Source organism: Sphaerodactylus townsendi, linkage group LG13, assembly GCF_021028975.2.
Source record: "Sphaerodactylus townsendi isolate TG3544 linkage group LG13, MPM_Stown_v2.3, whole genome shotgun sequence".
Lineage (NCBI taxonomy): Eukaryota > Metazoa > Chordata > Lepidosauria > Squamata > Sphaerodactylidae > Sphaerodactylus > Sphaerodactylus townsendi.
This window is the reverse complement of record NC_059437.1, coordinates 56,331,975-56,347,023: the sequence shown is the minus strand read 5'-3', so window position 1 is coordinate 56,347,023 and position 15,049 is coordinate 56,331,975. Positions and strand designations below refer to the sequence as shown.

General features: G+C 49.7%; 1 protein-coding gene across 1 annotated transcript in view; it reads left to right on the top strand.

Annotated features, from left to right (window-relative positions):
* Positions 1–14,763, top strand: part of SSH1 (slingshot protein phosphatase 1) — a 42,279-nt gene extending 27,516 nt beyond the window's left edge. Inside the window, 7 exon segments of the mRNA XM_048513879.1 lie at positions 515–654; positions 2,419–2,575; positions 2,577–2,626; positions 5,336–5,609; positions 5,798–5,936; positions 7,660–7,856; positions 8,111–14,763. Coding sequence (XP_048369836.1) covers positions 515–654; positions 2,419–2,575; positions 2,577–2,626; positions 5,336–5,609; positions 5,798–5,936; positions 7,660–7,856; positions 8,111–9,394 — 2,241 coding nt within the window. The 3' untranslated portion in view covers positions 9,395–14,763.
* Positions 14,764–15,049: the final 286 nt, after the last annotated feature.

Here is a 15,049-nt window from a genome sequence, read left to right as displayed (position 1 = left end):
GGTGGGAGGGGCTTACCAGCGGTGGTACCTCGTGACTCTTCTCTGTAACGTGATTTAAAAATACAACACACCCCAAGCAGAATAGCAAAATGGCGCAAAGTTGTCCGCAAAAATGAGGGGGATATGTGCAGCCTTTATTCTTAGCTCGTGGTGGCAAACTCTTATATACTCCAGATATTTAGTGGATTGTTGCCATTATCAATCTCGCCATCGTAGCCCTATTGGCCATGCTGGTGCAGGGGCTGATGGGAATTGTAGTCCATAACATCTGGAGATGCCAAAGGTTCGCCACTCCTACTGTACTTAGCTTTTCGGTGTGATTTATTTGCAGAGCATTGCTCTTGACTCTGAATTTCCACTTTGCTTTACCCCTACAGGCACGGGCAGCCCCTTGTTCAGGGGAGGGAGGGAGGAGAGAACAAGGGCGCCATTTTTAGTGGCCCTCCTTTCCCAGCACGACCACGCTCATGGGTTCCATCCATTTCCATCGCACTTTTGCAGTAAGTCGACTAAGCATCTTAAAAAGCGCCACCAGGAGATCGATAACTTTTTCCCGGGCTTGTTTGCATACCACAACATACGGGTCTACGATGAAGAGACGACAGACCTTCTGGCCCACTGGAACGAGGCCTACCACTTCATCAACAAAGCCAAGTAAGTAGAAGCACACAAATGACCCTTGTTGCTGCCTGGCGGGGGGAAAGGAAACACGTCCTCTTCTGGGTGGTGATATATTCTCTGTGATCCACCTAATTCAGCATCCTGCCTCCAGCAGTGAACAGCCAGGTGTGCTATGAAGGCTGCCAACAGGTCGCCCCAGTTACCTCAGAATGGGGACAGTAGGTTTGTGCGAATTATTAGCCTTCCTGCAGCTATTGGGGAAAAAGATCTTTCCATGTAGGCTTCTCTTAGGAGGCTCTCATACAAATGCTCACCGCTCAGGAGATTTACCATGCGCTTAAAGACTAGATTGTTATTTGATCAAAGAGTACCAATTTCTCCTGAGCTTGGCGCCAGCTTCTTGCTCTCAATATTCCTCTGGGATTATCCCTCAGAAATCTAGCCCGCTATATGCACTGGGAACAACTTTATTTAATTACAACTACCCAGATGGGTCATGACTAGAGCAAGGTGTAACTCTTACCTCGTTCCGGTGCACATCTTCAAGATTAAGCTTCTCTGGTTATCTCCACAAATGGCGTTGCTGTCGTGATTTTGTCCTGATACTAACTGATACACTTTCTCATATTCTGCTTCATTTGTTCAAAAAATACAACTTAACATCAAGAACCGCATTTGAGAACTGTGTTACTAACAGGATTTATGCTCCTTTCTGATAAAATAAAAATGGCTAAAAGCTTCTAAATAACTCTAATGTTGAAATCTCGAAGCTGTTGCTATATTCACTACTCTGTGTACTGCAAGTTGAGCAATAATGATCTTTTATTGTATTTGAAATTCTTGGCACCTCGGTTTTATGCCTAATAAAGGTTTTTTTGAGATTAGATTTGGCTAGCCTGCATATGGAATATTTAAAGCTGGTTTGGTTAGAGATGTTATCTTGGAAGAGGAGGCAGATTCTAAAAAATCACTTCCCTGCCTATCAAAGGGGATAGTTTATAAAGGTCGAAAAGAATCGGCTTTACTAGCAACACACACAAAAAACAGTTCCTGTTTTCTGCAGCAAAACTACCAGCTGGAATTGGCCCAACAGACCTTTGAAAATGTTCTCTCCATGTATGATTGTTTGTGACATGCCCCCGGGTGGGAATCTGCCATGGCTGGAATGGCTGGTGGGAGAGCTTTGAGGAGAAGGGGCCAGCCAGAAGAGGGGCTGAAGGAGGGGGGAGGGGGTCTGTGGACAGTGGGGCTTGTAGTGGGAGCTGTTGAGGGAGCAGGAAGACAATGGGCTGGGGGGGGGGGAGTGCACCAGCCATGCTGGAAGCTTTGGACCTTAACTGCAGGGGAAACTTGAGGCAAAGGAAGGGCAAGAGGACAGCAGAGAGCTTTGAACAGACAAGGACCGCTGGTTGTCCTGTATCTCATATCATTTGTAGCTGCTCAGCATTCTCTGGGAAGAAGCTCACAGGGGAATTGCATGCCACAGAATTAGCATGGTTGATGTGCTGTGCAATTCTGTCATCCTCTGCATGCCTGCCCTGCGAGGCGAGTGTCTTGTTTCCCAGAGGAGCTGGGCAGAGAGTGACCGACCTTCCCAAAGCCCCTGCAGTGTGCACTTTGGAGGCAGGGTTTGCATTCAGCTGCCGCCGCACCTCAGGAAGGCGTTGGTTGCTCCCGTTGCATGTGTCCTGTTGGGCAGAAGAAGCAGCTTCCGTTCCCGCCTTGCAGGGCACGCCAACGATACTGAAGACTGTGGAAGCAAAGATGACATTCTCTCTGGTCACTTTTCCCCTCCAGGAAAAATCGCTCCAAGTGTCTGGTCCATTGCAAAATGGGTGTCAGCCGCTCTGCATCGACGGTCATCGCCTATGCCATGAAGGAGTGTGGCTGGTCCTTGGAAAAAGCCTATAACTATGTATGAGAAGCAAGCAGCATGCATCGCTGTGACCAGAGCAGCTGGCTTCATGAGGCAGCTCTTGGAATATGAAGGCATTTTGGATGCCAGGTATGGTGAGGTTTACCCCCAGACTCTGTGACCCTCCTCCTTTGATATTGAAGAGAGCCACACATCTGCAAACAGCCAGAGCAATAGTCTTCTAGGGCAGGAACACTTGACCATACTGATGGGGAATTTCATGATCCATAGCCACTGCTTAGGGATTGCTCAGAGGTGTAGACAGTGGCTGCCACATCTCTTGGGTACAGGCGAACAAGAACCCAAGCAACTCCCAGGCCGGGCAGTGTAGCCAGTCCTGCAGAACTGATGCCTCTTGGCTGCGTGCTGCTCTTGGTCCCCAGAAGCCTTTGTGTGAAGTTGTCTCTGTGCATTTGCCTGTTTCATCACCACCATGCAGATTCGTGTTCAGCAGAGAAATGAAATGTTTGTTCTCATAAAAACGTTGCCACCTCCCTCCCTTCCCCCACCTTGCATTGCAAGCTGTTCAGGGCAGAGACCAGTCTTGATTGATGTCACTCTGCATAGCACCGCGTGCCTGGAGGGAAGTCTGTTAGGATGGTTTCTGCTTAACTGTAGTGCTGTAGCCCTTCTTGGCATTCTCCACGAGTGTTTATTTATTTATTTTATTTATTTATTTATTTATATTTTAGATTTATAGGCCGCCTCTTCCCGAGGCCATTCGAGGAACTCGGCTCAACAACTATGGCTGTTATTAACAGCAACTCAACAACATAACGTAAACATTAAAACCTCCGGCAGCAATTACATATAATTAGAAACAATCCAAGCCATTCAACCCAGTATAAAACATGGTTCAAACGAAGCTCGGTTCCTAAAGGCTAAAAAAACAAAGGGGAAAAGAGGGAAAGAAGAACTAGAGGAGGAACAGGTGGGCCCAGATGGGAGTCACAGCAGGTGCTCAACCCCGAAGGATGACAAAGATGGAAATTGAAGCAGAGTTTCAGTGGGGGGGGGCAGTAGAACAGCCGCCAGCCTCTCAAGGCCCGGTGGAATAATCTCTATGTCTTACAGGCCCTGCGGGAACTCCACCAAGATCCCGCAGGGCCCGGACTGATAGAGGGTAAGGTATTCCACCAGGCTGGGGCCAAGAGCAGTAAAGGCCCTGGCCAGGTCTGGTCGAGGCTCAACAGCATCGTCAGCGAGGGCTAGAGGGTCACCAACAATTCTGCCTTACTGCCCGGCGCGAGTGGCCTATGTGGAAGGTTTATAAGGGGTGATCGCGGTCCCGGTAGATAGCGAGGGCCCCATGCATCTGCAGTAAGGCCTTTAAAGGTTATTACCAGCACTGCTTGAAGGCGGTCCGGAACTCCACTGGGAGCCAGTGAATACGAGCCCAGTAGCACAGAGGGTGATATGGTCTGGAGTAATCACCACCTGTCAGTAGCAGTGGCCGCTGCATCTCTGGACCAGCGGCAACTTCAACGGGATCAATCGCGAAGGGAGGGAAGGCCAGCGCTGAAAAGCGAAGTTACAGTAATCTAACCAGCGGGGTGACTGTCAGCATGGATCAAGCAGTGGCCAGGTCAGTCTGGGAGATGAAATTGGTTTCAGCCAACGCCGTTGCCTTGGCGAAGATGAAAAACGCACTTAATCCTGGGTAACATGGGGCCACCTGGCTCTCCATTGACAAAGGCAGAAGTCCAAGTAGGACCCCCCAGGCCTACTGAGGCCAGGGATGCCGAGGGTGCTTGACGACCCCTCCAATATAAGTGGCTGCTGGAATTCCCTTTGGTCTCCCCATTGCCCAGCCAGAGGACCTCCGTCTTTGTTGGATTTCAGCTTTTAACCTACTCTGCTTCAACCAACCAGCGTGGAAGCTCCAAGACAATGCTGTAGAGCACCGCGGGGGGCAGAGCCGCCCCTCTCTCCATCAACCGTATGAGCTGGGTATGTCATCCACATTATTGGTGACAGAGCCAGCCAAAGCTCCCGCACCAGCTGAGCAAGGGAGTCGCATGTAGATATTAAATAACAAAGCCCGAGGAAGCCAAGGCCCCCAGAGGAACTCCCCCACAACTAGAGTGGAACTCTCTGGGAGGCCTCAACCCGCGACCATACGCCTGCTGAGATCTCCTCGGACCCTGGAGAAAGCGGAGGCAATCCATTTGGAGGGACAATGCCCCCCGCACTCCAGAGCTGCCATGGCGATTGAATCAAAAGGTCGTGTCCCGACCATCAAACGCTGCTGTGAGATCAAAGTAACACAAGCAGCGAACCCGATCATGCCTTTGGTCTAGCTGCATCGCGAGTAGCATGTCTAGTGATAGCTTAATGAGGACCCGGTCTCCGTCCCCATGCCCAGCACGGAAAAACCCGGACTGGAAAGGGATCGAAAGCACCGATCAAGTCCCCTCCAGGAAGCCCTGAAGCTGCTCCAACACCACTCTCTCAATTACCTTCCCAAAGAGCGACAAGTTGAAGCGAGGGCTGATAGTTGGCCAGATGCGCCCGGGATCTAAAGTTGGTCTTTTACAGAGTATGGGTTACTGCCTCCTTCCAACCTACTCGGAAACTTACCTCCTTGCTCAAGGGGAGCAGTTGACTATAATTCAACAGGTAGGTCGGTCAACTCCTCCCACGGCGAAGCTTTTATCAGCCAAGAGGGGCCGCTGGATCCAGAAGGACAGGTAGTTAGGTCTAACAGCAGTTCCCGCCCTTGCAGTTCATCCCCTGTCCACAGTGCAGGGGGCTTTGTTTTGCCTGATGGCCGATCACTTTTCTCTCCTTGCTCCTTAGTAAGCAGCGTCATAACAAGCTGTGGAAGCAGCAGTCGGACGACCGCCTCCCCCAGAACTCTGACGGCTCCAGCAGCCCCAATGCCTTCCTGTTGGAGAATCTTGAGGTCGACCTGGACCCTCCTTGCCAGTCTGCCTGTGCAGATCCAAGGATCAGCCAGGAAGCGGTGGGCTTCCACTACTGCTTCAGGCGCCTCTCCGACTCTCTGCCTGGCAACAGGGAATCCTTCTTCCAGGTAGAAGACCCAGAGCGAGATGTCCTTCTGGAGGCTGAGGCGAGAATGCTGTGGACCTGACCCTTTCGGACTTCTCAGACAGAATGCGGTGGAGAAGTGGGAGGGTCAGAAGGAGGGAGACAGAGGCCTCCCTGGCCTGGGAGGCTGGAACAACCAGCCAAGGCTAGAAATCTGAGATCAGCCTCCTGAAAGACGTGGTCATGCCCAGCCTTGCTGTTCCGGAAGAGGAAGACCCCCGAGAGGAGAAGCCCCACATTGAGAGGTGGAAGCGGCGCTCATCTGAGCAGGAGGAGGAGAGCAGGCTGAACTGGGAGAACCTGAATAGCACCACCAACAACAGCAAGCCCAGACTGCCAGTTTTGAGAGGTGGAGAGGGAGGGAGTTTCAGAGCTGAAGTTGGTGCCGCCAAACGAACTGGCGGTCTAGAGAGGGTCCCCTGTCCCTGGATCACCAGCAGAGACATCCCACCTTGGGCATTCCTGCTGGGGGTTATTTTGGAAGGAATGACTTCTAGGCTGGCCTTTTGTTTTCCCTAAAAGGAGGTGTTGGGAAAGATGTTTCTCTGTCCAGAGTCCTGGAGAGAGAATGGCTGCCAGTTTGTGTACTGGTTTTGAAAGCATAGATCCTGCCTCTCTGCCTCAGAACAGGGCTATCACATTGACTTCAATAACAGGTACCAGCAATAGAAAGGAAACTTGCTGCACAAAAGAGCCCGCCCTATTTAACTACCCACAGCAAAACATAGCAGGATTTCCTACGTGGGGAGGCGGGAGGGATAGAGGGATGGTGTTCCCACCCACCCTGGCAGCCCCAAAACCAGCAGCAGTCAAGGTGGGGAGCCGGGGAAGTGGCCTCCCTGGAGAATCCAGGCATAGCGGAGGCCACCACAGCCTTGCAGAGACCCATGGTGGGCGAACCTTTGGCACTCCAGATGTTATGGACTACAATTCCCATCAGCCCCCTTCCAGCATGGCCAACTGGCCATGCTGGCAGAGCTGATGGGAAACCAGCAATCCCTGCTATCTGGAAATATAGGTCCTCCTACCTAACAGAAGTGACCATAAAACTAACAACAGGTGCTACTTCTGTGGCTGCTGCTGAGGTCAGGAGTTCTCGCAGCCAGCTGGGGATGTTCTGTGGTGTTGTCTATCAGAGAGGATGACATCTGGAAGAGAAGCTGGAGGCCGTTGTGCTGGCTGGTTTCACCACCATTTGAGAAGGTGGGTTTTAGAATCTGTGCTTTGGGGGTTTCTGGGACGGCCAGTGTGCAACAATAGAAAGAGCATGCTTCTGGTAATCCTTGTGGCTCTTCTACCACACTCTCACGACAACTAAGTGGAGGAAGTCCACAATTCTTCCTTTTACCCAGGGAAGCTGAGAAATCGTGACTTGCCTGCATGAGGATTTGGGGGCCTGAATTAGTTGTCTTGTTTACATATGCCCTATAGATGGCGCTCTCTCCCAGGCTTCCTTCGTGGAGCCGTGTTGGCGTCCTTAAATCCATTCCACAAATACAAAGCCTTTCTTGGCATTTAAATGACAAAAGGGTTAAAATGAAATGTGATCAGTACGAAGTTGCATTACAAAACACAAATAAAGTAAAATTGGATAGAAACATTACAAAATCAGCTGTTAAAGTATACAGCTTTCGATTCACAGTATCTAATTGCTTTTTGTAAAAACCTTGTGATCAAGTTATTTTTAGATTTTGGTTAGTCATACAAAGAGATATTTTAAAATCACCAGAGCAGCATTCCTTGCCACAAAGCAACAGATCAATAAATTTAACTCACATTTTAGAGTGAAAAAATAAATAAAAGAACATGGGTAATTATTTCTTTTCTCACGTTGTCCACATGGGTAGATCTAATCAGAAATGACATTTTATGATATCGCCCATATAATGAGTCAGAGGGCAATACGCTGAAGTCGTTCCAACATATATCTGAGTAATGCCCCCATAATAAGCAAATAGTGAATAATACACTAATAGAATCAAATAAATACTGATTTATACAGTAGTTCCAATTTTATAAAGGACTGCGTTTGCCTGAAGATGACATTGCGCCAATATTCTTGTTCCAATCAGGAAACTGCCGGAGCGCTGTTGACTCACAGCTGCATTGTGAGTCCAAGGCAGAGGTGGGCTGTAACCACAAGCCGGGCCCTGAGGAGAGTGTAACGGTCCAACTCCAGCATGGAGTACTCCAAAGGATGTTGCTTGGGAACTTTTCAAGTTCTGTGGTGCCTTGCAAGGGCATTAAACACATCAGCCTGGAGCTTCCGGTTAGCTGCCATGTCGCTGTAGGGGTCTGCAACTTGCGGCTCTCCAGATGTTCACGGACCACAATTCCCATCAGCCCCTGCCAGCATAGCCAATTGGCCATGCTGGCAGGGGGGCCTGGCATGTGATCCATCTGGGAGGGGCTGTCAAGCCTGCAGACCCCTGTTTATCTGAGAAACATGTCCCAAACTACCTCACTGATCCTCATGCATGTTCTTAATTCCCTGTTCTGTTCTTCTGTTCTTATTCTTTTTAGCATGATGCTATCTTTGGCATCCTCAACAAAGTGAAACCTTCCTACAAATCTTGCGCCAGCTGCATGTATTCCTCAGCCAGCACTTCTGCAGAATCCTTTGGGGAATCATGCGAGAACCTGCATCCTGTTCCTCCATGCCACAGTTCCACAATCTGCACACAGCCCTCATTCCTCTCCCATGAGACACCTGAGTTTTTAGAGCAGGCGCTTCAGCAGTCCCCTCCTATGGAAATCCGTGGGGCTAAAACCAATGCTTTGCCTTCAGTTCTGACCGAAAGTAACTCTCAGGATGTTGACAGCATGAAACCATTGCCCAGTTGGCCGTTTGATACTTTGGAAAAGGCCAAAGATGTATCCAAGGCACCCGCTGGGGACTTGCTTGGCCAGAGGAATTCTCTGTGCGATAAGAATGCCCTCTTCAGCGAAGTCCTGAAAGAGGATTCTCCTCCAAGGAAAGAGGTCAGACCGACAAAGGACCTGAAGTACTTGCTGTTCAGTAAAGATTTAGAAAAACCGACTAGCAACAGTTACTTGATGCAGCATCAGGAGTCGCTAATTCAGCTGCAGAAAGCAGGACTGGTTCGGAAACACACCAAAGAACTGGAGCGCCTGAAGAGCCTGCCCTCAGAGGCAGCGGCGGGCCAGGGGAGGGAATGTCCTGGGAACCCCTCTGATATGGCCATCCCCGAGGAGACCCCGGACTTAGTGGCTCAGCAGCATCAACTACCTCTTCGGGAGCCGCCGCTTGCAGGCACTCAAGACACACAGAACGTTACTGAAAAGCTGCTGAAAACTTTCCCTGTCGCAGGAGGGGTGTCGCAGAAAACCTCCACACCCATTTTTGGCAAAGCCGACCACATGAGCAGCTTCACAAAAGACTTCCTGAAGACTGTTTGCTACACGCCGTCCTCTTCTAGGAGCTCCAACCTGACGCGGAGTTCCAGCAGCGACAGCATCCACAGCGTGCGAGGCAAGCCCGGCCTGGTGAAGCAGCGGACCCAGGAGATAGAAACCAGGCTGCGGCTGGCTGGGCTGACAGTCTCGTCTCCTCTGAAGCGCTCCAACTCTCTGGCCAAGTTGGGGAGTCTGAACCTGTCCTCGGAGGACTTAACGAGTGAAATGGACACTTCTGCGTTGGCAGACTTGAAAGAGGCCAAACTGAGCGAGGCTTCCATGCTCTGCAACTTACAGTCGGCTTGGAAGAATACAGAAGTGGGCACCAGACTGCTGGTGAAATCCACCGTGGGGAAGTTGAAGAGCACTCTTTGGGAAGGGAAAAGTTGACACATTTGTAATTGTTTTAGAATTCTGTTACTGCTATATTAGTCTGTACCAAATGCAGTTTTATCATCATAAGAAAGCTCAGCGGCTTTGTTCTCCCCTCCTGGCGGTACTTGCAAGCAAGGGTTGGCAAGGGGGGAAATCTTTGACAAGGGTGTACCGCCCTAAGGAAAGGCGTGAAGGGTGATTTAGTGGGTGGGCGGGGCCTCCTGGGAGTCTGGCTTCACAAATGCTGAAAATCTGCTTGTTCCAAAGAACTGCAGAAGCCACACACGTCTGGCACAATTTTTAGGAGGCCCTTTTGATTAAAAATAGCCTAAGAGGGCAACGAAAATGCTACCTCTATTGTTTAAGTATTTATATGTAGATAGGTGGGATTCTTTTTTAAAAATAAATCTTGCTCTGCAATGGATAACTTTTTAGAAATTGTCATCTGTCATTCATGCTCGGAATGACTTATCTGTAAGGCTCCCTGATGCCTGACGCTCCTTTGCCGGGTACCAAGCAACAAACGGCTTATCCGTGATGGCTCTTGAACCGGTGGTTTTATTGAACTTTGTGGGACGATAGTTGAGTTGCTTCTGTCTCGTGGGATGGATTGTCCAGAGTCCCGTGTGACTCCTTGCCCTTTGTTGAAACAGAGGGATGGGATATCGCTGATGCCGTTTCAGCTGTTCCAATAAGACAGATGGAATGGTGTCCGCAAACCCTTCTGAGGTCTGTGGAGTTGGATTCCAGTGGCAGCATTTTTGAAGGCAGAGGTTGATCATATAATTGCTGACGGCACAAGCTGGTGCTCAAAAGTGTGAATATAAGGCAACTGAAAAGGTTTTGGCTGTTTGTCCCTATGTGAGGACGGGACGGTTAGTGAGTGACTGAGGCTTCCTCCATCTGTTAGTTAATTGTTGTGCATTTTTTGATTTGCAGGCAGAAGAGCTGTAGGTTGTCTCAGGATAGGACTGTGGCTGCTCCAAGCTCAAGTTGCTTCTTAATGGATCTTTTGTGCAGCATCTTCAGCGTGGGTTGGGTGGTGCTGTCTTTTTTTGAGGGGTGGGGGTAGGTCATGGCATGATGCCATGGGAAGGGGGGCAGCAGGAAGGCCTGACCAGGTGGCACTTCCCTTGGCTGTTACTTGAAGCTTTTGTCCTGCTGATCGAGCAGAGAGGATCCTGGCAGTCCTGGGGCTAAAAACCAAGGCCTGTCTTAGTTTTTCTGTGGTCATTTGGGGTCCCCTGAACCGAGTTTGGTGTGATGCAGAGCCCTCATGGTTTTGTATCCTGCCTGCTTCGAATCTGAACTGTCCTGGACTTCCTTGGACCTAGCCAGGTTGGTGTGCGGAGTAGAGAAAGACTAGTCCTTCTCATGGAAGTCCCTGGGCCTTCTCACGATGCAAAGTGGGCAGACCAAGCAGCCGCTCTCGAGTCCCAGGCCAAACACAAACGTGAGCGGTGGAGAGGACTTGGTGACTTTATGCGGCTGATTTGGAGGTGCGGGTGGGAAATATCTAGGGCAGTGTTGCCCACAGAATAATCTTTGGCTCAGCCCAAACCCTAGTGGCCAGTGCAGTGTCCAAGGGGATGTTGCCTGGCAGCCACGATCCTGCTGCCTCCCATCAGTTATGTTAGTTTACAACTGTAGATGATCAAGGCAGCCACAGATATATTACAGGCTCAGGCAGGAAGGTGCCCCAGGATCCCCACTCAAGGTCCTGTCACATCCGTAAATTCTTCTGCAAACCAGGATTCCTTATTTATCTTTCAAGTCGATGATGGAGCTTCTGTTTGAGTCAGGTAGACGGGACACAGGGCCCCTGCTTTCTCACCACGGGGCAAGTTCCTGCTGCAGATCTAGGGGTAGCTCAGAAATCTTTCTCAGGGTTTACATCATCCCATGTTCAGTGAAACCCACCAGAGTGAAGAATCGAGCACAGACTTGAGACTCCTTTCTCTTTCGGGATAAGTAAAGAAAGCAAACCCAACATGATAAAATGGCAAGTCAGACGAAGAGCCAACTGGTAGAACCTTTCCCACATGCCATAAGCCAATACCCTTGTTCCTTGCCTGAAAGTCCATAGCTGGGGTGCTGGAAACAACGCTGCGCATTTTTGTCAAGTCTGGTTTGTATCCAGCCATCCACGCCGAGGCTTCCCACAATCCTCTCTGTTCCTGGAGTCCCTTCCAACCCCTGGAAGAATCATTCCTGCAGCTGAGGGACCCACAGCGGTTGGGAGGCTGGAACGAGGAGGGGCAATGGGATGAAAGCTCACCCCACCCTTGGGGAGGTGGAGGATCAATTTAACCCCCTCGTTCCTCTGCTCTCCAATTCCCCCACCCGCTTGCTTATGTCCTTCTGGGTGGGCCTTGCACCCCCAGGAATGATCTTTTCAGGGGGCTGAAGAGGCTGCAGGAGAGGAGAGGAACTGAGGAAAACTCTTTGTTCTGTGCATGGATGGTTGGCCTTCGTCTTCCTGTCCAAATGCAGAACAGACGTGGAATCATGTACGTTGGTGTCTGTCCCCCAGATTTCCAAATGGGACGGATGTTAAATGCACAAACGCACTTCTGCAGTTTAATCCCCTTCCTCTGGACCCCTTGGGTAAGCAGAAGAAGTCAAAGGGCTGTCCTTCATGCCAAATTTGAGTTGTCTCTCCTGCTGTCATTTCGTGTTGCAGTGACACTTAAGGTTAGAAGCTCAAGTTGTTACTATATCTCCGTCAAGCTGAGTTCACTACCTGTGGGTGTTTTGCCATGCACCTGGGTAACTGACTTCAGGAAAGCATTTTACGTGCAGCGTCCTTTTACCTGTGAGAGTGATTTAAGGAGGCATCTTCTCAGTGCTGTGCATCTGGAAAGCCTTGTTCTCTCTGGGCTTCAAGATTCTTAATGAGTTTCAGCATTTTTCCTGAGCTTTACTTGGCATTTTGCATCTGGAACTTGAAAACCCTCACAGATCTTGTCTCCTTATGCCTGAAGGAGTCCTTGTTTCTGGGTGGCTCCTCTGTATACCTGCTCTGCTAAGTCCAGTGCACAGCGGCCCCCTTGACGTGCATCCCCATTGCCTCTGGCTTCCTTAATTTGGGAAGGGGGAGGGGTCATTGCCCACAGCCCCTCCCTCCGTGCCTGGCATGTTCAAGAACTGTGGACAGTTTTTTTCAGAATTCAAGACTCTAAAACGTGTTTAGTGAGTTTTGTGTGGGGTTTTTTTGGCCCCTACATAAGCCCAAAGGCTACATATGTGATTGCCACGTTCCTTAGTTTCTTCAGGAGGTGACATTGGTGGGATTTCTCAGTTCCGTCTTTTCCGTGCGGGGTATGAAAAGGAGGGAGTGGGCTTCTGAAAGTTCCTCTCTGTTGGAAAGCCCTATCAAGTCCCAGTCAGATGGGAATAGTTTAGCTGCAACAGCAAAGGAGGAAGAGGCTGGAGGCGGCGCCCACGTGCCGCTCTCTGCTGGCCCTCTGGCCACCTCTCCAATGACGAGTGTCCTGCAACTTTTCTGGTGAGGAATGCAGACTGCCACTGAGCAGCTTCGCCAGACTTGCTGGAGGCAAAGTGGTGTTTTCAGCTGCGAGTCCCCAGTTGGGTTGAATAGCCGGCTGCTGATTTTCCTCCCTCGTGTCTCCAGTTTATTGACTGCAGACTGTCTCCAACATTCTTTTTTGTGTGCATCAGGAGCCGTAATGTTGGGACTGCGCTCGCTTGCCGGGGTGGGACTTTAAACCCAGAGCACTGACTGCCTGCCAGACAGTGCAGGCTCCAGGGAAACCGGAGTGCCATGTCCTTTGCATTTACGTTGCACATGAAGCCCCTCCCAATCCAGAGTCCAATGTTCCTCTACCTCTGCTGTGGTGCTTGTTACAGAAGCGACCCTCTGGAGGAGGCGAGGCCCATTTAATTTTAATGCTATAATGAGCAACCTGTTATCTTTCAGTACCGGCAGACTTGGCTAATATCGCAAGACTTCCTGTTGTCACAAGTTCCCCCTTGTGGTTGCTGTAGTCGGGGAGGTCTGTGGGAACTGATTGCGTGGGCCATGTTTTCCATGTTTTTTCTTTTTACAGGAGATGGTTTATTTCTTTTCTCCCTTCCCCTTTAATGTATCTCAGGTCTACATTGCAACACCCCCCTTCCCATATTTCTATAAGCCAATGGAAAAATATAGCCTTCAGTTTGCCAATTTAAAAAGGGGGGTTGTCAATCCAAAAAGATGCAGAAGCTGCCTGTCAGTCAGTCTGATGAATGAAAAAGGAGCAGCTTTATTTTTCTCCGGGCAACGGTGGTCTGTCTGTCCTTTTAAATTGAGTGCCTTGCAAATAGTTTACAAATACTGTGTATTTAAGTGATGCTGTTCCTTTGTTCCTGTTAGTATTAGGGTCTTTATGGTGTCAGTGTAAGACCATATACTAATTGTAAATATCGTGGTTATCTCATCCTGTCCTCTAAAATGGCTGACTTTAGCTATTTGAAAAGCTGTCAATAAAAAAGCTCAATTTTTTAAAAAAACTATTCCCTCTTCCGGAACATTTGCACACCTGTTGGGTTAATCTATGCAGTGATTGAGGCAGGTGGGGTATATCAAGTGCCCCCCCCCCCCCGGTGGAAACAGAAGCCACAGTGCTGCCCAGCCTCATACCTGACCATGCACAAAGGGGCACCTTGACTTCAACCCATGTTTCTCCCAGATGCTTTTGAAACTAGCCCAGTTTTTCTTCATGCTTGCCGGTCAAACAGCCTCATGTTTGTGTTGCAAGGGTAGTTTGCCTGTTCTCACATGAGCCTGGGTGAACCTTTTCTTAAAGCGGACACTGGCAAAGCCAGCACGCCCTCTCCTCAGCTGAGCACAGCCCCAGGCTTTGAGATTGTAGGTGCTGCTGCAACCCACAGGAAGTGAGTGTGACCCAGACAAGCAAGTGCAGGAGTTGGGGTTGGGGTGGTGGTGGAACAGAGTGGCAGGATTATGGAAGTCCAGCCCAGCACTGTGTACACATTCCTGCATTCATTAGGCTGGTTATGTCATAAGCCAGGTGAGGGCAGGTGGATGGATGTGTTCCAGTGACTGGTTCTGCGTCCCAACGCATGCAGGTCATGACCAATCCCATCAGGGTATAGCGCGGCCCTCTCAGTGCCTGAGAAAACGGGCACAAACGGTGGGCATTCTCTGACTGTATTACTGACAGCTGTGTTTTTTGGTACATCATTGTTCTCCTTAATATTGTTTTTTTATACATATTTAAATAGGCAGTATTGTTTTTGTACTGTACCTTCACAGTAGGGGATGCATAATGCACTTTTAAAAAACTTTTTGTTTGGTAAAATGTACTGTATTACGTGCTACTGGTGAAGAAGAATAAAAACAAAAACATCCCTTTTCTTTACAAATTGCTGTTCGCAGTCTCTGGAGTGAACTTCCTGGGATACGTTTGGTATTAGGAAACAGGCATCCCAAATAGCCAAAAAGGTCCACATAAATTACCAGCCCGCCAGAGTCTTTATTATCTCACTCATGTTAGACACTTGGGGCCCATTGGCAACCCGAAGGGAAAGCAGAAACACCCAGGGGAGCAGCAGTGGCGTAGGAGGTTAAGAGCTCGTGTATCTAATCTGGAGGAACCGGGTTTGATTCCCCGCTCTGCCGCCTGAGCTGTGGAGGTTTATCTGGGG